We start from the raw sequence: 23,234 nt of genomic DNA, 5'->3' as shown, positions 1-23,234 counted from the left end.
AATAAAAGATGTTAGACAGTCTTGTTTTACTTCAGTGCACATAATTTTACAATGGTAATAACACACCACAAATGGAGTAACACACCCTCAAATAAATTAGTTTAGCTGCTCTTTGATTTGTAAAGTTCTTCTATCAGCAGATAGTGTGCATATAATATGAATTCAGAGGAGTCATTTCTTTAGTAACAATCAAGCATTTATTTACATCAAATGAGGGACTTATAATCGATGATAATAAAAAAAACTGAAGGATTCATTGGATCCATAAAAAAAATAATAATTGTGAGACACATCATAGATATATGTTTGCAAGACTAAATGCCCTGTCCAGTTGTTTTAGTCGGTACAGGTATCTAGCCTATAGGTGCTTTGTGAGCTGGTGCTCGGGCTTCCTTAGTCGCAGAATCTGGGTCGTCATTCCAGCCTGCGTGGTACTACACATCCACACCGAGTTTCCTTACGCCACAGGCCAGTACGTGGGTTTTAGACTGGCCCATGATAGAACACATAGCTGGATATGACCTCCTCCTTCTCAGGCCGCTCGAACTGTGCAGTGAGGTCCTCTGGGATGGGGATGGCCAAAACAGCTTCTGTGTATGGTCCCAGGTCAACAAAGACTTTTTCAAATATGAGGTCCACCACATTCCCTGCTTGATAAAACACAAAAGATTTTGTTTACATTTTTCACATTTTTGTTGTTTTTTACAAAACAATGACTGAAAGTCTGTTTCTAACTACCTCCTGACATTTTCTTTACTGTATTTTGTTGTTGGTGGAACTGTCATAACATTATATGTGCAATACTTCATACAACGTGTACAAAACATTTTTTATTTGAAAAATAAAATAAAATAACGCTTATAGAATGTCGGCTCAGTTTTAAGTGGTTTAGCTCTGCATTCTCCCTTCATGGCCTTTGGAAAGTGAACCTTGAACAGTGGTTCACCTTCTTTTGTTTGGGCTTGTGGTCGGTCCGCATTTTCATTGTAGTACGTGGCAGCCAGGTAGAGTCTGGAGGTACAGTAAAGAGGAAATCAAAGATGTTAATGTTGACAGAAACCTTAGCCTACACACTCTCACAAGTTCTACGTAACCACAGCTTCATTTACCTGCACATTATTCCAAGACTGATAAATGGCTGTTAGGTTTATCAAAAGTAGATGCACTTTAGATGGCTACATAACTGTACTTCTGATGTGAGGCTGAAGAGTCCTTAAGGATAACTGTGTGCCTACAGTGGGTCAGTCTGGCATGCAACATCCCTTGTTGCAGGAAGCTGTATAGATGCACTTGATGTGCTGGCCTGAACAGAGGAAACAGAAGTTACACCAACATCTCCTCAAATGTGTAGTTATGGCAACAGCTGCAAGTAATGCAAAAATGATAACAACAAATGCACTCAATTATGTGTAAACTGGGTTGTCAATAGCTTGTAAATGCTGCAAATAGCTCACTATATGTGCAAAATGCAAAAAATGTGTATTACAGACTATCCCCTCGGACATATCCCCTTAACTCTGCGCTTATCTAGATATTCCCCACAGGCACTGTATCTGTAAACATGATATAAACGTTAAAACGGCCATCATAAGGCATGACTCTCAATAATAACTTTCACAGCACTAATAAACAAGCCCGGACACCTATGCTAATCACTACAGAGCCTATTTTTAGTCCGAATTTTACCGGCTTGACTTTACAGACAGCTAAAACGCCTTTAAAGTATAATACATTTAGCAGGGTGGCTCTAATCAATGTCACACGGCGATACCAAGCAGAAGAATTGCATACAATCTGTACCCGGCTATACCCGGCTGCGCATCGACGAGGCAAAATGTAGATTTCCATCAAAAATAAAATTAATCCACTGGGTCTTCAGATCCTCGGGTGTAGGGGTAAAAAAAGACTTCTGTGTTGGTTTGTGCAGCCAACAACAAAGCAACTGTGTTTCACTCATACCTTCAACATTGTTCTACCGAAAGCCAGTGTTCGCGAGGGAAGTAACGATAGTGCCTGCAAGGCGGACTCAGTGGGCGGAACACACCTAGCTCGGGGAGTGGCACCGACCCGGGGGGAGGTGGCATCTCCCTTCTTGACGACATCAAGGGAAAATCTCCAATTGGCCTGTCTGAGCACACATTTCCTGAAAGGTGGAGAAAGCAAAAAATGGAGAGGATGGACTTTTCTCATGTTTCGGGTTTTCGTAGACATGCCAGGGACACATACTACTGATAGAAAAACCATGGAAAAGTGCATTTTGTAAATATTTAAGAGGGTGCTGATGCTGTACAACAACTGGCATCCTTTCATAAATCCAGTTTCTTCAATTGAAATAATAATTGGGCCAATATTTTCCAAGCGGCAGGCTGGAGCTTTAGAGAGAACCTTAGCATCCACATTTATTAAAGAAACAGGCCTGTAGGATGTGCAAATGTCTGAGTCTTAGTTCTTTTTCAAAAGCAGACTTATGGAAGCTTGTCTCAAGGTGGGCCCTGAGCCCTGCTGCAATGATTCCTTGTAAATGGAATTCAGTAGTGGGGTAAGTTTAGCATGAAATGTTTTTTAAAAATTCAACTGGGAATCCATCAAGACCTGAGGCCTTATTGTTTGGCAGGTTTTGCATGTTGAGGGTGATTTCCTGTATAGGCAATGGTGAGTCCTGCTCTTTAGCAATGTCTGGGTGTATAGTTGGAAACTCAAGACTGTCTAGGAAAGTATTCATTTTTGTGGTATCAGATGGAGATTCAGATTTGTATAGAGTAAAATGAAGATGAAGACTTTAATTTTAGTGATTATACGCAAGGCTGCTTGTCGACGTAGCTGGTGAGCTAAAAGCCATCCCTCCTTATCGCCATGCTCATAGTATGAAGCACGTGTATGTAGAAGAAGGCTTTCAGCAACGGTGGTTGTAATAAGATCAAATTCTGTCTGTAAAGCAGCTCGACGGTTAAGTAAACTAGTGGAGGGGCAAATAGCAAGTTGTTGATCCAAATTACTAATGTTGTTAGAGAGCCCCTGCAATTTAGATTTACGAGATTTGTTCAAATGAGCAGAATAAGTAGTTATCTGACCACGCATATATCGATCCTTCTCATCCTGATTATTAGCAATAAAGTCGTCAATTGCGGCTGATATAAATTTATTGAATGCAATATCTGACAAGAGAGAAGTATGAAATCTCCATGGTGAAGGGTAACAGGGTTATTGAGAAAACTCAATATCTAGAGAGACAGGGGCTAGTCAGATTTAACAATAGGGTGATAAATGATTGATGAAACTTTGGATATTAATTTGTCATCTATGAAATAATAACTGATTCGAGAAAATGTTTGGCGTGTGGGTTATAAAATCTCCAAGGATCAACATAACCTTCCTAGATGTGGAATTAGAAAGATTTTGACATTAGTGATTGTGTTAGGGAACAGGGATTAGAGCAGTCTAAATTAGAATGAATCAATAACACATTTTCATGTATACTGTCCTCCCAGTATAAGAAAGTGATTATTCAGTGAAGGGAGACTTTCAAACAGCTTATCCATAAAGTGAGGATTGTCAAAATTGGGGACATAAACACTAACTAATAAAAATGGTTACATGAGATAGTGTGCGTGAGACAATTAAATATCTACCATCTTTATCAGATATAACTTTGGAGGATGAAAATTAATTGATTTACCAATCAAAATAGAAACCCCTCTGCCCTTAGAATTAAAATTAGAATGAAAAACTTCAAAAACCCAGGGGCCTGGTCTTTGGCTCGCATTGGTGTCCAGCAAAAATACTAGTTCAGCTATAAGGCATTTCAAATGAGAAAACACCCTTGATATCTTAAGAGGACTGCCTAGACCTTTGGTATTCCAACTCACAAACTTACAAACACAGAGGCACTTAATGTGTAAGTTAATGCTGTGCTCTGTTACTGTCATTATGCCTCCTCACCAGCAGGTGTCTCTGAGTGACTGTAGAGCAGAAGGGAAGTACAGAAAGATAAGAAAAGTAGTGTGTGCAACAGGTAGAGAGATATACGAATAGTATGAGCCATGTGCGCTATCAGTGTAAGAAATAGCTAAATAAACTCAACAACAGTTCGCCGTCTCCTGTGCTCACTAAACAACGTAACAAATTGGCAATGAGGATGAGCGCTTCAGTACCAAGCCAACCATCCTTTCTTCATCACATTGGTGAGCCGCCAATACCCTTTACTACATGTCCGATGCAAGACAGTGTGCAGTTCTGCTACATTGCTTGCCAACGGCTGTTCTACACTCTACCACAACAAGGTATGACATTTCAGGAGGCAATGACTGCACTTGAAAAACACTTTGTCCCGAAAGTCATTGTGTTAGCATGCAGACACACATTCAGACAGTGCTTTCAAAGAGCTGATTACACCACAAGCCAGTATGTTTGCGGCTTTGAGAGCCTTAGCTGCGCCCTGTGGTTTTGGACAAATGGAAAGTGAACTGATAGATCAGCTAATTGCTAACGTTTATCGTAGCACTATAAAGGACAAAGCCCTTACAATCGCTTGTCAAGTGGAAGCAGTTACAAATGCCACACTGTTTTCTTCTGCTGGCACAGCCCTGACCGCACCAGTACAGGCTGTGGATGCTACAAGCACCTGTAGCGTGGTGCAGAGTGAAGCTGCCCTCCACTACACATTTAATTTGAAAGTCTTTTATTTTTTTATACACACAGTAACTTCACATTCAAGTGTGTGTTCTAGTTCCCTGAACGTGTTCGATATTCAAACACAGAAAAATTATGTGCATCTGCACTAACATCCAAACAATAAATCATGTCTGTTGTATCGCTATTCCAGACCATTTTCATCATGTACATTCAATATCAACTTGTTTCTCAAATACACAGTCAGCCAATCAAGTCTACCAAACTTGTCAAATTAATCAAATCAATCATGTATTCTATTTATTTATTTATTTATTTATGAACTAGACACGAGCAGTCCGGGCTCTTTAGACTGGCTCATAGTTCTACTCTCATGCCTCCCGCTCGCTCGAGGTAACTAAGCAACCAGTGCTAACTACTGGCTAGTCATTTTCAGTACATTACGTTCGCTGACCAAGTAACGTTCATAAACAATCCCACATATAACGCAACCGGGACCATAAACTACAACACAACATATTCACCCATCAATTACACAATTCTAACTCTCCCTTCTTACCTGCAAAGAGCAAACATATGTACTTTATCATCACTGTTCACCACACACATGCAGTAACTTCACACTCAAGTGTGTGTTCTCGTTCTCTGAATGTGTTCACGCGAGACTTCCCTTGTCCCTGAACACACAGTGTAGCGAACGTGCTAGTGCTGCTGGTCGGAGTTAGACAATGCATACTGCTAGATAACACTACATTTTTCAAACAATAAACCAACCTTTCTTTACCATAAAACACACAGATAATTTTCACCACACTCTGAACATAAGCTGTACTAATTGGAAATTATGTTCAATATGTAAATAATAATAATAATGTAGGTATATCAACCCACTGATGGCTCTGTATGCCACATACGTTTTCGGAGGAAAAGAGGAGCGTGGCCAACTAAGGCACACGCACCTAGGAATGTCATGATACCAGGAATTTAGTAGTCGATACCAATACCAGTGAAATGCCACGATTATAGATACCTATTTCGATACCAAGTAAAAAACAAACAAAAAAAACAATGAATTCCAAGTACTTTCTCTTTCACTCCTTTATTGAAAAATACAAATAAATAAACAAAAAACAAAGAAAGGTGGCATGTAACCTTCAAGAATTTAAAATAAACAATAATGTGCTAAAAATATAAACTATCTATATAGTAATAGCTTTTCAGCTATAGTGCCTCAAGACAAAAAATGTGGAAATAATAGATATAATAAAATGAAACAACTATTGACATAGCAAAAAAGAACAGTGGCATGTAGCCTTCAAGTATTAAAGTAAACAATACTGTGCTAAAATAAACAGTCAGTCAACTTTTTATTGCAGAGCATTTTAATACTCTGAGACATAAAAATATGGACATATAATAGATATAATAATAAAAATTAAACAACTTTTGACACTGCAAAAAAAGAACTGGCATGTAGCCTTCAAGTATTTAAGTAAACAATACTTTGCTAAAATATAAGCAGTAAACTTTTTATTGCACAGCATTTCAACTGTGGTTTGGAACGTGCGAAGGCAGCGTTTACAAACGGGCTTTTGCTGGTCTTTAATCAACCCCCTAATCATCTGCCTTGAAAGCAAAATATTTCCATACGCAACACTTCTGGCTTTTTCTTTCAATGAGCTGAGGTGCTGCAGCTGGACCAAGTTGTGTGCCTGAACCTGTCGCCATCTTCCATTTGTTATTGCGAGTAGACTGCAGCCTAGCAGTGGATGTTCCTCATCCTCCCTTTGGCAGAGGCAGAGCATGTGCTGAAGAAACTTCTTAAATGTGTTGAGAGTCACTCAAATGTTGCCAGTGATGCAGTAATTAGTGTTAATGTTCTTTTACACATGATTTTGGAAGATTACTGTCACTTTTGAGATAAGACACTTTTGCACAGATAAGTTGCTCATACAGTTAATGACATCCTGCTTGTGCGCAATGAGACCTGATGCACAAGCGGGCGTGACGAGCAGTCATTCAACTGCCTCTCTCAATATGATGTTAATCTTATGTTACTTCCTGAGAGAGTCGGTACTTTTCAGTACCTTCAATACCACGAAAAAACGTTTTTTTGCCACGTGGCATCGACATGGTACCAAAGTATCGGTTCTGGTGACAACCCTACATGCACCAGCACCACCTCCAGGCTGTGACAAACAGGCAAGTGCTAACCAGCAACAACACCAGTGTGTCAGATCTAATAAGTAATGATAAAAACTGTCCAGCTGGGGCGTCGTGTGGCGTGGTGGTTTGGGCAGGTGTGTAGGGGCTGCAGTCCTCGCTGCAGTCGGCCCCGGTTCGAGTCCCGCATCGGAAAGCCTTTCACTGCATGTCATTCCCCCTCTCTCTGCCTCCCCGTTTCCTGTCACTCTCCACTGTGCTGTCCATTAAAGGCATAAAAGCCCCAAAAATATACTTTAAAAAAAAACTGTCCAGCTGCAAAAGTTAAATGTAACAACTGCAAAAAAAAAGGCCATTTTGCCAAGGTATACAAATCAGCTGTGAGTGTAGTGAGAGAAGTTGTAGTTCCAGAGTTAGCTGTACTCTGTGTAGATGATGTCAAGCGGGTGGCTGCAGCTTTTGATAAAATTACCTGTCTTTTGGATGTTGAAACGCCACAAGGAAACTCTCTGGTCCTTGAGTTGATTGATTGATGAGCCTCTGTGTCTATCTTACAAAAGACAATCTACAAGGAACATTTTGCAAACTGCCCACTGACAGAACCTAAAGTCAAACTAGTCACTTATGCAAAAGGTGACTTGCTTGTCATCGTTTGTTGTTCCAGCCTTCTTCTACATAGTTAAAGCTGGATCACCTCTACTGGGCCTGGACCTGATTAAAGCGCTGAAGATCAGCATCAATGGTTAAAAAGTGAACAACACCAGAGAGGGTAATGCAAAAGCACCCCCTACTGACACACAAAAATACAGGGTGTACAACGTTGGTTCTGCTCCAGCCCTCCAGCACAGTGCAATTTGTATGCCAGAAACTGAGAGGCCTACCACTGAGCATACACAAGGACGTGTCAGCAGCTCAAACGTTACCTCCAAGCAGGCATCATAGAATGAGTGGATGAATCTGAATGGGTGAGTCCCCTAGTGGTGGCACAAAAATGTAGAGGTTCGAGGCTTTGGGTTGATCTCAATGAATCCATTAAAGTGTGATCATGGACTGTCATTCTCTCACTTATATGGAGGACTTGTTCACAGAACTGGCTGGTGCTACAGATTATAGCCAGATCGATTTGAGCTCAGTTTATCATCAACTGCCTCTTCATCCTGAGAAACGCAGTCTCACCACCTTCATAACCCATGAAGGACGCAGTCTCACCACCTCATAACCCATGTAGGACTCTTTCAGTTCACAAGAGTCCCTTTTGGCCTGGCATTAGCAACATCTGCCTTCCAGAAAATGAAAGCACTGAAATATTTGTCTGGAATACAGAACTACTTGGATGACATCATAGTATGTGGAAACTCCAAGGAAAGGCATGACAAGCACCTGCAAGCCGTCCTTCCGTGATTTAAGGATGCTGGCCTGCAGATCAACTTTGACAAAAGTTCCTTTGGTCAGGCAAGCATCCCATTCCTGGGATGTCATCTCCAAGGAGGGCATGTGCCCTAGTCCAGACCACCTGGCTGCCATCACTGAAGCTCCTGCAGTGAAAGACATGGTAGCACTACGTTCCTTCCTGGGCTTAACCTCCTGGTTCAGCAAGTTCCTGCCAAGCTATGCGACAGTGGCGGAGCCACTGCGGCAGTTGCTTCAAACAAACGCTCAGGCTGAACTCCAGTGGACTGATGCAGCAAATAAAAGCTTCGCTAAGCTCAAAGTGATGTTGCTGAAAAGCCCAGCACTCATCGTCTATGACCCTAAACTGCCAAAATTCATTACAACAGATGCCTCAGACTTGGGACTGGGTGCTGTCCTGACACAGTTGCACTCAGACGAGGTGGAACGTATTGTTGCCTACGCTTCCCACACTTTGTCAGCAGCTTAAAGGAAGCGGTCCACAATAGAAAAAGAGGTGAGTGAACGGCACTCACTTTTTACAACAGTTTTAGCTTTAAATCGTTTAATGTCAGTGTTATGGCACGCCGCATAACGTCTCCATAGACACGGCCCAGCTTGGCTGGTGCTAGCAGTACAAGGGGTACAGATGCATCTACTACTGCTGAAGCCAGTTTTTTTAAGAGCATTTGAAGCAGTTTTATGAACAAACAAGTGAAGACTCAGAAGGATTATATTTATGTATGGATTTTAAATGTAACTCATGTCTGTGATTCTTCAGTGGTGTACAATAATTAATTTAATTGAAAGTGGCAATGATTTGGGGCTGGTGATGGATGGGTAGAAGGAGGTTCTATTGAAAAAGAATATCGGCCTTTATTTATTTAAAAAAAAAAATGAACAAATGAACGTGAACTAGTTAATTTTTGGAACTGTGAACTTAGTTATAAAGTTTAAAAAATGAACTATGGGGGCGTCGAGTAGCTCAGTTGGATGAGCATCCGCCCCATGTGTAGAGGCTACAGTCCTTGCTGCAGATGGCCCCGGTTTGAGCCCTTACCTGCATGCCATTCTCCCTCTCTCTGCCTCTCCATTTCCTGTCTCTCTCTACTGCACTATCAATAAAGGCACAAAAAGCCAGAAAAAAAAGAACTATGAACGTGACCTAGTTCATTTTCATCTGTATGAACTGAACTTTGAGCTAGTTCTTTTAAAGTGTGAACTTGCACAATACTGCTGGTGGCCATGCATGGATGACCTCGTCCACACAGTTCAGTCATCATGCACAACCTGTCAGGCATGTGACAAGACAGCCAGCTCTTCTCCTGTTGCATTGCAACCTGTTGAGTTTCCAGGGCGTCCGTTCCAACACGTGACTGTCGACATTGTGGGTCAGTTTGAATGTGGAGCCTACGACTGCAGGTTTGCCATTACCCTCATTGACTGTTTCAGTTAATGGTGGGAAGTATCCTTTACTCCCACTGCAACAACAACAACCTTCCTGAAAGAAGCATCAAGCACATCAGAACAAGCGTATACCATCCTCAACGGGTGTGTTGAACGCTTTAACAGAATTAACCTGAGCTACTTAATCTTCAGTGACGGGAGAAGGTGGAATGCAGCATGCCTTAATCTCTGCCCAGAGAAATCTAAGGAAGCACTGCAGGCTGACACAACAGAAAAAAACCTAAGCCCAATACAGACCTGAACAAGAACTTTTCTTCAAAAAGAGAGACAACCTCCATCTTGGCCAAAAGACTATGTGATGAAGTAGATCTGAGTCAAAGTGAAGATGACATGTAAAGGGTCGGGGCGGATCGCTGCCCTGGGAAAAAAAGAAAATGTATGTGAACAAAAAGAGAGAAAGAACAAAATGTGAATTTGAGTTAAGGTAACCTAAAGTGGATTTCAGTTACTATTATATTTCCTACAGTGTTTTGTAAAAAAAAACCTCAGTTAACCTTATTGATGCACGTTTTCGGTAATACCAACTCTGAATAGGTTGGGTAGTTTAGGTTTGAATCGCAGGAATAGTCACTTTAAATTTCTGACTGTTTCTGACTGACCACATTACTGACTGTTATTCTGCCAAAGAAAGTACTTAGTGAAAGCACTACCTATATGCCTTATTCTGAAGTACAGTATTTGCTAAGTCTTAAGGTTCCAGTTACATTAATACTGATAGTTATGTGATAAGTTATAGACATACTGTGAAAACTAGATTCTGAGCATCTAGATACAAGTTACCTGGTGTTGTTAAAAGTAAAAGTTTGCTACTACTTGTACTAAGTTTAGTTTTGATCTTTCTTTGTAAAAAGTTTATAAATATAATCTGTGTCTGAATTCACCCATTCACTCACTTTGAAACAGTGGTTTAAGAGATTTCAGATATTTATCTTCAGTTTGTATAATCACACACAGGTTTGATGTTGCATGTCTGTAAATCAACAAAACATCTGTGCAGGACTCAGGTGTCAATGAGAACATTAAGGATGGACACAGGTTTTAGTCCCACATGTTCCCACCACACCAACAGCGCCACCTGTAGTCCATTTGGGGCTACACAAGCCTTTGTTTAAACATAGAGTCATTAACCTAAATGAGGAACACAGGGGTAAATGACCTTCTGTGTGAGATGTGTGACAGTCTGTTGCAGCTGTTCTCTCTCTGTCTCATCACAGAGGCTAACGTTCGCTCAGTCGTCTCTAAGGGCTATGTCTCTGGTCTGTTGAGGCTATACAAGGACTGGCACAGCAAGGATACTCAACATGTTGCCATAGCAATCCGCCACATGCTGCTGCGCTGCCTCCACAAGGTCACCCACAGTACTGCAGGCAGACAGGCTTTCATATCCCAGGGAGGCATGAGACTGCTGTATCAGACCACACAGGTACAGTTCATCAGTTTTTATCTTTCTGTTGTTGAATGAGATGAACATGAATCATCTTTGTCTTTCTTTGATCCTCTTTCCTGTCTTACCTTTCACTCTCTTTACTCCTTTCTTTCTTCCATGTTTTTATGTACAACAAAGTCTTCTATTCCCAGTGTCCAGTGTTACCACATGGTACTGACAGTGGTGTAATTATGTGGGTGTGCGCTTCATATAAGCAGGTTTCTTACACATTTTTTATTTTCCTTCATGTTTTTTGTATTTTAAGTTTGAAATAAACAAAACAAAAATAAAATGACATTTTTTATTTAAAAGATTAGAGTGGAAATTCAAACCGTTATATAACATATTACCACAGAGGCCTGTTCTGGTCAGTGCATCTCAGTCACTAGTCCACTGTGACATTACTATAATTGCTTCTTACTATAAAAGACACTATAGCTCATATTAAGTTACAGTAACTATGACCCACTGTAGATGGTGTTTAACATGTAGACCTTGTAACACCATTAATTTGATGCGCAGGATCAGCTCCCTCCACCGGGGGGCCAGACTTTATTGATATTATATGCTTCAACTGTGTTGAGAGGTCAGCAGGTTAAACTGCCATCAGATGAATTATAGATCGGTTCATAAAAAGACTGAAGTGGTCTGAGAAATACCAGCCAACCACAGCACAGAAAGAACTGTAATAAACACATGAAGATGGAGAGAACAGAGAGAATGGCTCAGAACAATGGGTCAGAACAGGCCAGAACGGTTCAGAACAATGGCTCAAAACAGATCAGTACAGGTCAGAACGTCTCAGCAAAAAGAGAACATGAACACAGACAGAGGAAAGTGGAAAGGTTAGGTTTTTTTTTTGTGAAAATACCTCAAACCCCCTGCGGTTACTGTGCCAGAAGATGTGCTGCATTTTCAAACTGTTCATCAGTCAACAGCAGATTCCCACCTGAGGAGGAATAAGACCTTAGTCATACTCCACCTGTGACTCCAAAGACACCTCTTGTTCTTATTATACTTCTTTTATAGTCCACCTGCATGGTACATGGATGTCTGTGCACAGCCTCCCACATCCAGGTTTCTGCACCTTGACTGCTGCAGCCACAGTTTTTCAGCCCCCAGCTGTTGGTCTTTTCATGTCAGTACAGTTCAGTCTGTAGATCAGAGAGGGTCTGTTGACACGTGGCTTCCTTTCTATTCTCAGACATGTTTGCTGAGTAAAGGTCTGGAGTCTCTGGTGGACCCTTCTGTGCAGCTGATGAGGAAGTGTCTTCCCAAAACTCGTCTACCACTGACGTCAGATCAGTCTGCATACACCTTCCCCCTCCCTGGAAGACCACAAGCTGTCCCTGACGTGGGCGTGGACCCAGGTGCAGTATTAGAATCCACTTCATGTCAAGACTGAGCAGAAGCAGTTTTGATTGATGGCACTATAACTAATTAACTGACTGACTGACTGACTCACTAACTAGCTAGGTGTCTTGTATGTGTCAGGAACTAATTCACTGCAAAAAGTTCTACTGTATCAACTTTACACAAACACAGACACACACACACACAGAACTCTGACATCGTCACTTGTGTTTTCTCTGTGTAGATGAGAGCAATGAGGAGAGTGATGATGAAGAGGCTGAAGAGAATGAAGAGGCAGAGAGTAGAGACTATGTAAGTGTGTGTGCATGGTTTTTTTTTAAATTACTTTTGTCTTTCTACTGAAGTTTTAATAACGTAATAACAACACAGAAATCATAATTCTGACAGAAACTGTTTAATTGTGTAGTTTTCTTTGTATTTATGTTTCCCCAACAATAATGAGTGTATGTTTTTCCACAGGATCAGATCAGTTTAAAATTATTTTCACTAAGATTATATTAATTCTTTTATGACTAAAATCTGTTTGGGTAACTCTAACCATAACTATAACTTTATGGTTATGAGCCAAAAGGAAATCCATCCATCCATCTTCTGACACATATCTGAGGTCAGGTCACATGGCAGCAGGGTAAGCAAAGTAGTCCGGACCTCGCTCTCTTTGGCAACATTTTCCAGCTCCTCCTGATGGATTCTGAGGTATTCCCAGGCCAGATGAGATATAGAAACTCTCCCGTGTGTTCTGGGTCTACCCCAAGCTCTCCTACCAGTTGGACTTGCCTGGAAGACCTCCAATGGAAGGCGCTCAGGAGGATCCTTACGAGAAGCTTGAACCACCTCAACTGGCTCGTTTCAACATCAAGGAGCAGCAGCTCTACTCTGAGCTCCCTTCAGATGTCAGAGGTCCTGAAAAAATCACATCAACACACAGGTTGTATTGGATGCTTCATGTACAGTTGTAGAGACTATGGCACAGTGGCCAGGATCTATACACAAGTCATGGATCTTAATGGAGAGTAACCTGAGGCAGCTGTTTGAAAGGATCATATTCAAGCTGGATGTCACGGTGGGGGACATTGGAAATCTTTTCGCACCTTAACCCACAGCTACATTACAATAGGTACGGCTACAACAGACTTTGGCTAATAGGCTGCCAGTTAGGTTTAGTTAGGTAGTCTAGGACAGATGAGCTTTTTTTTTTAAATAGTAAAATTAAATTGTCCTGGGTCAATACAAACCTTATCACTTATAAAACACGCTACTTTTGTGAACAGCATCTAATCTGTTATTTCATTTCTTTTTATTTTCCAGTGTTTTTTTATTTTTATTTTTTATTGTCACGGGATGTTGCGCATGTGTTTTCACTGGCACAGACCAGTCTCTCATCAACCAATCACTGTGGTCTCTGTAAGCGAGCTCGTCCATTAGAATTGATGTCAGCCATGGCAGCAGAGTGGCACTCTTAGTTTTCATTTTTCCTTCGTAAAAGTTGGTCTCAGCAGCTTTGTGAATAGGACTTAGGGGGAAACTTTTAGTTAAAAACTTAGTGTAACCTAGTGGTGAGATAAAATGCTTTGTGAATACAAGCCCTGGTTTGTTGTCAGTGTTTTTAATGAGCCTATCTGGCAACATGTTTCACTGAGTTTGTTGTTGTGTTTACTCGCTTAACGCTTTAAGTTCACAGAAAGATGGTTGTCTGGTTTAAAAAGTCACAGTGACTCAAGAGAAGAGAAGAGAAGGATGTTCTGAAACCACGATCTTTCCCTGATATTAACCAAAGTGCTTTCACTCGCCAAAGCACAGATGGGACAGCAGTTCCCTGTCAGAACACAGAATCAGGCATGTTTACCTTCTTTGTGCCCCCTCATGGTGGACATCATCAACTCCTCCTTGGAATCTGGTTTGTTCTCCTCCAGCTTCAAAGTTGCCTCAGTTACTCCCATCCTCAAGAAGCCAGGTCTGGACCCCGATGACCTCAACAGCTACTAACCGATCTCCACCCTTCCTTTCCTCAGCAAAAGGAAAATCCTGGAAAGAGCAGTGGAGCCCAACTCCATCAACACATGTGCAATCATGAGCTCTATGAACCCTTTCAATCTGGCTTCAGAGCACACCACAGCACAGGGAATACTCTCATCAAAATTACTAACGACTTCTCATTGCTGCTGACTCTGGCTACATCAGCATCCTCATCCTCCTGGACCTCTCAGCAGCCTTTGACACAGTCTCCCACAACATCCTCCTCACCCGCCTAGCTGACTACCTTGGCCTCACTGGTTCAGCACTTTTCTGGTTTCAGTCTTACCTCACCAACCGAAAACAGTTTGTCACCATTACGCTTCCATTTATATGCTGATGACACGCAGCTTTATCTCAGCACATAAACTTCCACCCAGCTCCCCCCCACAGTCACTTGTCTTCCAGGCACATTTTTAAGTCCATCACAAAATCTACTTTCTTCCACCTCAAAAACATCTCTCAACTCCAGCCATCACTCTCTGACTCTGTAGCAGAGACCCTCATCCACGTCTTCGTCACTATCCTTCTGGATTACTGCAATGGAGTCCTGTTTGGGGTTCCCAGCAAAACCCTGGACAGGCTCCAGTATGTCCAGAACTCAGCTGCCAGGGTTCTCACCCACACTAAACCCCGGCAGCACACCACCCCCACCCTCATCCAACTTCACTGGTTTCTGGTCAAATCCCGCATCCAGTACAAAATCCTCTCCCTTACCTACGAATCCCTCCATGGTCTCATACCCAAGTACCTCCTCGTCCACTGTACTCCGTCTTGGAACCTACGGTCCTCAGACGCTGGTCTGCTCTCCACCCTGTACACAAGCCTGAAATCTTTTGGTGACAGAGCTTTCAGTGTGGCAGCCCCCACCCTCTGGAACTCTCTCCCGCAAGAGATTCGCACAGCCCCACCTCTGGACATTTTCAAAAAACTGCTGAAGACCCACCTTTTTACCAAGGCCTGTGGCCTCCAGCTAACTCATCTCCTACAGTCTCCTCCAATCATTACCATCTTTATTCTGTCTCATCTTGTTTTTATTTGTTTTATTTATTTGTATTCTTACTCTGTAAAGTGGCCTTGGGTACCTTGAAAGGCGCTAAGAAAATCTAAGTTGTTGTTGTTGTATTAATAATGATAATCTCTCTCAGAGAAACCAGATTCTCTGATCTGATGAGAATAGGACTGAACTGTTTGGTCTCAGTTCTAACCATCATGTCTGGAGGAAACCAGACGTGATGATTAGAAGTTTCTCCATCTCCACTGAGGATCTCTGGAACTCTGAGTCGGCATCAGGTTCTTGGTCTCCTTATGGTTTCTCCTCTGATCTGTATTGTAAGCTGTCAGACCTTGTATAGAGAGGTGTGTGTCAGTATTAGAAAGGATCCAGAGAAATGGAGGAACATGGGTTGAACTTAGAGTCACAGTGAAGAGTCTGAATACTTCTGTCAATGTGACATTTCACTTTTTACTTTTTTTAATAAATTCGAAAAAAAAAAATACAAATATACAAAACAACCTGGACATTAAATCAAGACTACAAAAGACTCAAAACCAAAACACAACAGCAAAACAAAGACCCGGACTGAGAGGCAGCAAGACCAGCAGTGTCCGTGCTAGAAGCCCTTCCTTCTAATTCTATACATTTGTTAAGTAGAGAAAATTCTTTTTAATGCATTCCACAATAGGAGGGGATTTAGTGAAATTACATTTATGTATAAGCTATAGTATATTATGATGATTATATTTTTAACTATTAATTCAATATGCTTGATCTTCATGATGACTCCTAACTGATTTAAAGAGAATGAATTTATATTTCTGATTTGGGCTTCAGTCGATCAAACAAGGATTTCTGTCAGTTCTCGATCGTGTCACATACATATAACAGCTACTCTGTTGTTTCTACATTTATGTGGGTCTGCTCTGGTCAAACTACAATGGTGCATCACTTTAAATGTTGCTGCAGCAAGTAATTGTGGGACATTATTTCTATTTTGGTAAAGAAAGGTCCAGTGTTTCCTATGTTAAAGGAGATAAGATAGGAAGCACTGTAGCTTCTTTCCTCTTCACTTAGAGAAGTGGACCAGCTGTCATCATGGCTGCTGCTCAGATACTACAGCTCATTTTAATCATTTTGAACCTTTTATAAGAAATAAAGACGTTTCGACCACAACCCCAGACCAGGTGAACCTCATGGAGGACTGATCAGGAAGCAGCAGAGCAGAGGTGACAGGAGAGGAGCAGAACAGTGCACCAGAACACATGCTGCTGTAACAATAACCAAAGGTGGTCTGAAGACTTTCTGAATGACGTCTAGATGTAAAAATGTAGAAATAAGTAAATAAATAAATGTAGAAATACAGAAATCAGCTGAGGCTTGTCTCCTGAGGACAGTTTAAAGGACAATTCTGTAAAATCTGAATTGTCTGCCGTTTATCTCTTCAGTAGCTTCTTTGATCCTTGTTGACAGTCTGAGTTTCCCTCCATCAGCGCTAAGGCCCAGTATGAATGGAACTGAATCAGCTGACTGCAGAGTCCTGAATAAAAGACGCTGTAATTTACCAGTGTGTACTGAAATATGTTTTCATGAGTCAGTGTGTGTGTGCGCGTGCAGGATGAAGACCTGGAGACTGACCTGAATAAACTTCGTGTCCGTCCAGACCCTGACAGACCTAAAGAGCTGCTGCTGCAGTACAGCCGCCTCTGTCCTGAGCTATCACATGACTTTGAGGTACAACCATGTGTGTGTACGTGTGTTTGCTTTATATTTATGAATGTCTGTGACTTACAGTGTGAGTGATGGAGTTTCCTCATTGGGTTGCTCTTTCAGAATTAATTAGTACCATCAGTTTCTATCAGAGGCGTTTACAGTCTGCAGTTTAGCGTGAGACTTTTTTCTAAAAATCACCTGGTGATAGATCCAGAGCCTTTCTGAACAAACCTGAGTTATTTAGCAGAGAGTCATAGTGTGGAATGTTTATTTAATGTTTGAGGTTCTTGACAAAATTCACATTAAGCTAATAAAAGCAAATTCATAACAAACTCAGTTGTAAATTATCTAACACAGACTTGTCATGTTGTGTTTGTGTGTAGAGGATGAAGGTTGTTTCACATGTTGCTCTGTCAGACATGACAGTCTCATTCAGTCGATTGGCTGAAGCATTAAACTGGTTTTTGGCAGTCAATGAAGACATGCTGGCCTTTGAGCAAATCACATGATTGTAAACCAACATGTGTGTCTCCCAGGAACTGGATCTGAGTTCAGAGCCAGAGAGGAGTTCAACATCATCCTCGTCATCAGATGAAGAAGCTGTGCTGCTCTGCAGAGTCTCTCCTTGCTCCTCCAGGAGAGACAGAAGGAGCAGTGACTCATCCTCCTCCTCTTCAGGCTCTCACTCAGAGACAGAGGTGTCCACAGAGGGACGCACAGCCAGACCGCATGACAACGGTACACACATCTGACACCCACGCTAACACTGACCAGGAGGGAAGTCACTCTGGTATCAAAACATAATTGCTAATTGTACAAACATATGTTGTATTTTCACATTAAGTACAAGGAACATAGGTATTGGTCATTTAATAACTGGCCACATGGTGGAGCTATCACACACTTCCAGCAGGGAGGCTCTTTGTTGTCTCTGCCTCACACTTCATGAGTTATTGACCAAAAAGCAAAGTGTTTATACCTGGCCAGCAGGTGAAGCTTTTGATGCTGTGCTTCTTCATGTGGTGCACATGCTAAGAAAGACCCACTTCATTAAAGACAACACACCTGTAGAGACATGTCATGTTGTTATGCTTCAAATTCTGCATCTAGAGAGTTTTGGTCCATAAAGCGCATCAGGCCACACCTCCAAAATTTTGACAACCAATTACAGACAGAGAAATATCAATGAATACATCCTTTAACTTGTGTATGATTATATCAGTATGTATAGTATTTGAGATGCACACTCCCACTAAAATATCCACATTTCAATAACTCTAATGAATGCCGGTGATTACTGAAAGCAGTTGCTGTGTACCTGCAGCTGCTGAAGCTCACAGAAGCTCTTACAGGTTTCCACAGGTTTCATTCTGACAGTGAATTTTGCCGGCACCAAACATCTGTGTTACACAATCCTGTGTCAGTTGTGTCTGAACACATCCATCCAAACTGACTGAACCTAAAATCCTTTGCACTATATAATGAGTCATCTACTGAGCATCTGCCATGAACTGGTGCTGCTGTTTGCCTTAAGAATAAAGTCTGTTTAGTCAGAGGTTGTGATGCTGAACATGAGAACATGTAGCACGTTTCCAAACATGAAGGAAGATGTTGTAGGTTGCAGAACAGAGAAGCTGAGGAGAAGGTCAGTGTGTAGTTTATATTGTGGTGACTGAGAGACTGTGGGTCACCTCTCAACAAAGGTTTAACCTCAAATACGAACATCAAGTGAGTGTTAAAGAAGAGGCCTGTGGCTTCATATGTCTGTTATGGGCTTATGGCAGCGATTCTCAAAGTGTGTGGCGCCCCCCCTGGGGGAATGACAGAAAAAGTTTGAGAACCACTGGCTTATGGAAATAAATCTGTGGGCTGAGTATTTTTTTTTTTATGCTATTCAAAAAACACTGCTCCACACTCTAGGTGGTTCACATGACACACTGATGACAGCTAGACCATATTTCCTGAAGAAAATTGCTGACAGCTCCTTCAGCCACTGTAGCAGCCACTGCTGCATCATGTTTTATTTTATTCAAAACAGAATTATGATTTTGTCCATTTTTACTCTGGTGCCCCTGTTTTTAATGGCAATTCAATACAAACAGGGCAAGTCTGGACATTGAGACGATGAAGTGACAAATATGTTTGATAAATTATGATTGTTGTAGTATACCGAGTATACATGTTGAATATTTTATGAATACATCACATCACTCACTGGTGAGTGATCATCATTCATTATGAGCTCTTGGAAAACTTAAAAAAATATAACACTGAAGAATAAATAGTAATTCAGTCACATTAATGATTATTGTTACTGAGTGATGGATACTGCTGATTCGTTGGTCACATCCTGTGCAGACCATTCAGACTATTCTTGTCTTCATGCAGTTCTGATATATTAAGTAATAACTGAATATAGGGATACAGTTTGATGTTTAAGATCATAACATGTTGAGTGTTTTCACTCACTTATGAAAAGACAAAACTCTCTGCATGTTAGAAACTTCCTGCTCCTGGTTTTCATCCTGACCAAGTCTATTGAAAACCACAGCAGCTTCATTTTTCTCTTACTCTGTTTCCTCTTTGTCTCCAGCTGTTGCTCAGTTAGAGCCCAAAGGCTTCCACAGTCACAGCAGCATCCTCAGCACCAGCCCTGCATCCAGGATCATGATCAGAGAGACAAGGTACACTCAGTCTCTGTGTGTCCTGCATGTGTTTGGACCTAGTTTCACAATGTGTTAATGTATTGATTCTGATATAGTTTATCATGGAACATGTATGGTGATAACCAGTTTGGAGAGTGTCATAAAAAATCCCAAATGAAAAAAAGGATAATGTATGTGAGTCCAGGGTCCAGACAGGGCCTGTCCTCATGTGGTGTGTCCTGGTGGGCTCACTATAAATCCTGTTGGTGGGATTGTGCAAAACTTGAATTGTCCTCGGTCAGAAGGAAAACACTGGCAATCCAGGAGAAGAACTCATGAAATGATATTTATTTTACCATCACCAAGAATGAACAGTGGTCTTCAGAATGGTTGGATTACAGGAGAAGTACAGGTGCGATGTATTGTGTATATCAGGAAGTTATGCATTCATGTTTGTATGTGTGGTTTCTGGAATAATATTTAACAAGATATTAGCAGAATGTACAAATATGTATTAAACAGGATAAAGAGAGTATTAAATACCTTTACTGGGGCTGGCTTACTTCTACATACTTACATCAACATTTCAAGATGTACAGAAATGATCATGTAGAATTAGGTGCAATACTATAAATATTCCATCAGGCAGAGCTCCAACAGACACTATTGTGTCCAGTAACTTTCAGTAATCCTTTCAGTATAGCCTGCAAGCTATTTAAAGTTATTACACCAATAAACACAAATCATACAACATTGTGTCTTGAATTACAAAGTTGCACACAACAAATTGTCAAACTACCAATGAGGGCAGTACTTATCTGCCATTGCCCACTGTAAAGATTATCACCATTAGTTTGAATTTGACCATATTAGCTAAATTAGTCAACATAATTCTAAAGTTCCAAAAATACATACGTTTTGAGCAAATATAAACCTGATATAGAAATTTTACCATGACTCAAATTCATACAGATGCAAACTGGTCTTCACAAAGGAAAGAAACTTCAGTGGAGGCTTGAACTAACTTGCGCAGCAGTGTCTGTCTGCTGCGGAGGTACGAATGAACCGCCATAACAGCGCTGGCAATAGTGTTGCATGATCAAGCAACCCGCTGGGAAATAAAGTTAAGGAAAAAAATTTTTTTATTAAGAGTAACCAACTCCCTGTTATCATTCTACACTCATCTCTCTGTCAGTCTCTTATACTGAGTGTTTATCTCAAACAGGAACACTGCTCCCTGTCTGCTTGTGTAGTGATGCTTGGTGTTTGACATTATTGTTTACTGCTCATAGGGGAGACATCCCCCCATGTCTGAGAGGCGATGAGCAGGGTGACGAGGTGGAGGGGGCGGAAGAGTCTCAACACTGTAACATGATAGACAGATTACTGGAGAGACATGGAACCTGTGTCCCCCACCATGAACCCAAGCTGTACCGCGCTGCAGCCGCCAGAACCAAGTCTATCCCAGGATTTAGCATCTTGGCCTTCCCTGATTTCTGGGGTCACCTCCCTCCACCAGGACATGAATCCATGGCACCTCGCAAACCCAACATACAGAGGTACTGCATGCTTATTTCAACACTGAACTAATTACTGTATAGTTCCTGTAACATGAATATTGGTTTATGAATGGTTAATTGTAAAGTTTTCATTATGCTGTTCTCAGTCTTGTATCAGCTGGTTTCAGTTTAGTTTCAGCTGGTTATAGCCTAGTATCAGCTGGTTTCAGCCTAGTCTACACTGGTGTCAGTCTAATTTCAGCTAGTTTTTAGAATAGCATCAGCTGATTTCAGTTCAGCGGCAGCTGTTCTCAGTCTAGTACCAGCTGTTTTCAGTCTTCTATCAGCTGCTTTCAGCCTAGTGTCAGCTGTCCTTAGTCTAGTATCATCTGGTTTCAATCTAGTGTCAGCTGGTTTTAGCCTAGTGTCCAGTGTCCTTGGTCTAGCATCACCTTGTTTCAGTGTACTATCAACTGGTTCCAGTCTAGTGTCAGCCTGGTTTGAGTCTAGTGTCAACTGTTCTCAGCCCAGTGTCAGCTTGGTTTCAGTCAAATACCAGCTGGTTTCAGTCTAGTATCAGCTGTTTTCAACTCGTATTTGTCCTCACTCATATAGCATTTTAATACAGTTCAATTTTGTTCTCCTTTACATTTTTTATGTTTCTGTTTCCACGACAACGGAACATGTTGCAAACAGTCACTGAAATGTGGCCCATTAAGACTACAAGTTAAACAGCAGTCACTTCCAAGTTGCTACTAAAATCCTGCTTTTATAACCACAACTTTGTCAGACAACATCCCCAAACACATCAGTAAAGGACAAAGACTGAGCTGTGATTTCAGCTGGTTTTAATCTAAGTTGATCAGTCACAGAGAAAGTTAAAAGCTCATTCATCTGCTGTGGTCATCATAAAGAGGTATGTCTGGGGAGGGAGAGCCCAACCGCAGTACAGAAGACTCTCTACAGAAGTAGAGTTGACATCTGTAGCTAGGTGAGTTTTTGAAAAAAGTCAGGAAAAGGTGAGGTGAGGGTGTTGCTACAGTCATTAGTGTTTTGGGCTCCACTGGATGTTGGCAGTATAACAGCAGTGATCACACCTTGTTGTCTGTCCGTCACTCTGAGCCATACATATCGACGGCCATAGACATGTAAAAATAGACACCACATTTTTCGCTTCAGCCCTTTGCTGCAATACATCAATGTGGCCTCCATATAGGAATATAGGGCAATAGGAAGAAATGGAGGAGCTGCAGTTTTTCTGGATAAAAAGCACTGTAACGTTTATATTTCTCAACAGATTTCAAAGACTCGTTTTTATATTCAAAGGTTTATGATTTACATGCAGTAAAAATAAAAAGTAAAATCGTGATAGTTTAGGCTGTAATCACTTTTTTCTATGTGGAGCAGTGTTTTATCATGAGGTTTACCTGAAGTGAATAAGGCTACGTGGTGGAAAATAATTCATTCTCATTAGGAATTAATTGTTGAAACTAGTGAATAAAATAAATGAAATAAAATTAATAAAGTGAGATAGTGAGAGAGAGAAAGTGAGATGTAGTATAACAATATCCTGTATAGTACAGCTGTATATCATATTATTAGTGACACGGGTGCTCAGCTCCGAGGCATCTATTAATCTTCTGTTTCGGGTTTATTATTCTTCCGCCAAATTTCGGCGCGTAACTCTTCCCGCAGCTTTGAGAAAACCCCGGTAATATATACATCAAAACGTGCGTCTTGATCCCGCAAGGGGTGCTATGACTTTTGGTGTTAAAATTACAATTTTTCCCAAAGTTATTCCCAAAAAACTGGGAATAAATAATGCATTAGAAATGCATTGGAATTGTCTTTAGAAACCCACCTTTTTTCGACAAAATTGCACCTTTTTTCGGAGTCACCCAGCTCTCTCATACCTGCAC

General features: G+C 41.2%; 1 protein-coding gene across 1 annotated transcript in view; it reads left to right on the top strand.

The window, feature by feature from the left end:
* Positions 1-23,234, top strand: part of agbl1 (AGBL carboxypeptidase 1) — a 144,308-nt gene that overhangs the window by 53,893 nt on the left and 67,181 nt on the right. Inside the window, exons 8-14 of the mRNA XM_023397390.2 lie at positions 10,863-11,071; positions 12,279-12,444; positions 12,672-12,739; positions 17,076-17,192; positions 17,708-17,909; positions 19,765-19,855; positions 21,109-21,375. Coding sequence (XP_023253158.1) covers positions 10,863-11,071; positions 12,279-12,444; positions 12,672-12,739; positions 17,076-17,192; positions 17,708-17,909; positions 19,765-19,855; positions 21,109-21,375 — 1,120 coding nt within the window. The remainder of the gene's footprint in view (positions 1-10,862; positions 11,072-12,278; positions 12,445-12,671; positions 12,740-17,075; positions 17,193-17,707; positions 17,910-19,764; positions 19,856-21,108; positions 21,376-23,234) is intronic.

This window comes from Seriola lalandi, unplaced genomic scaffold, assembly GCF_002814215.2.
Source record: "Seriola lalandi dorsalis isolate HSWRI2012SDOR001 ecotype SW California unplaced genomic scaffold, Sedor1 jcf7180002055008, whole genome shotgun sequence".
NCBI lineage: Eukaryota > Metazoa > Chordata > Actinopteri > Carangiformes > Carangidae > Seriola > Seriola lalandi.
This window is presented reverse-complemented; position numbering and strand designations above follow the sequence as displayed.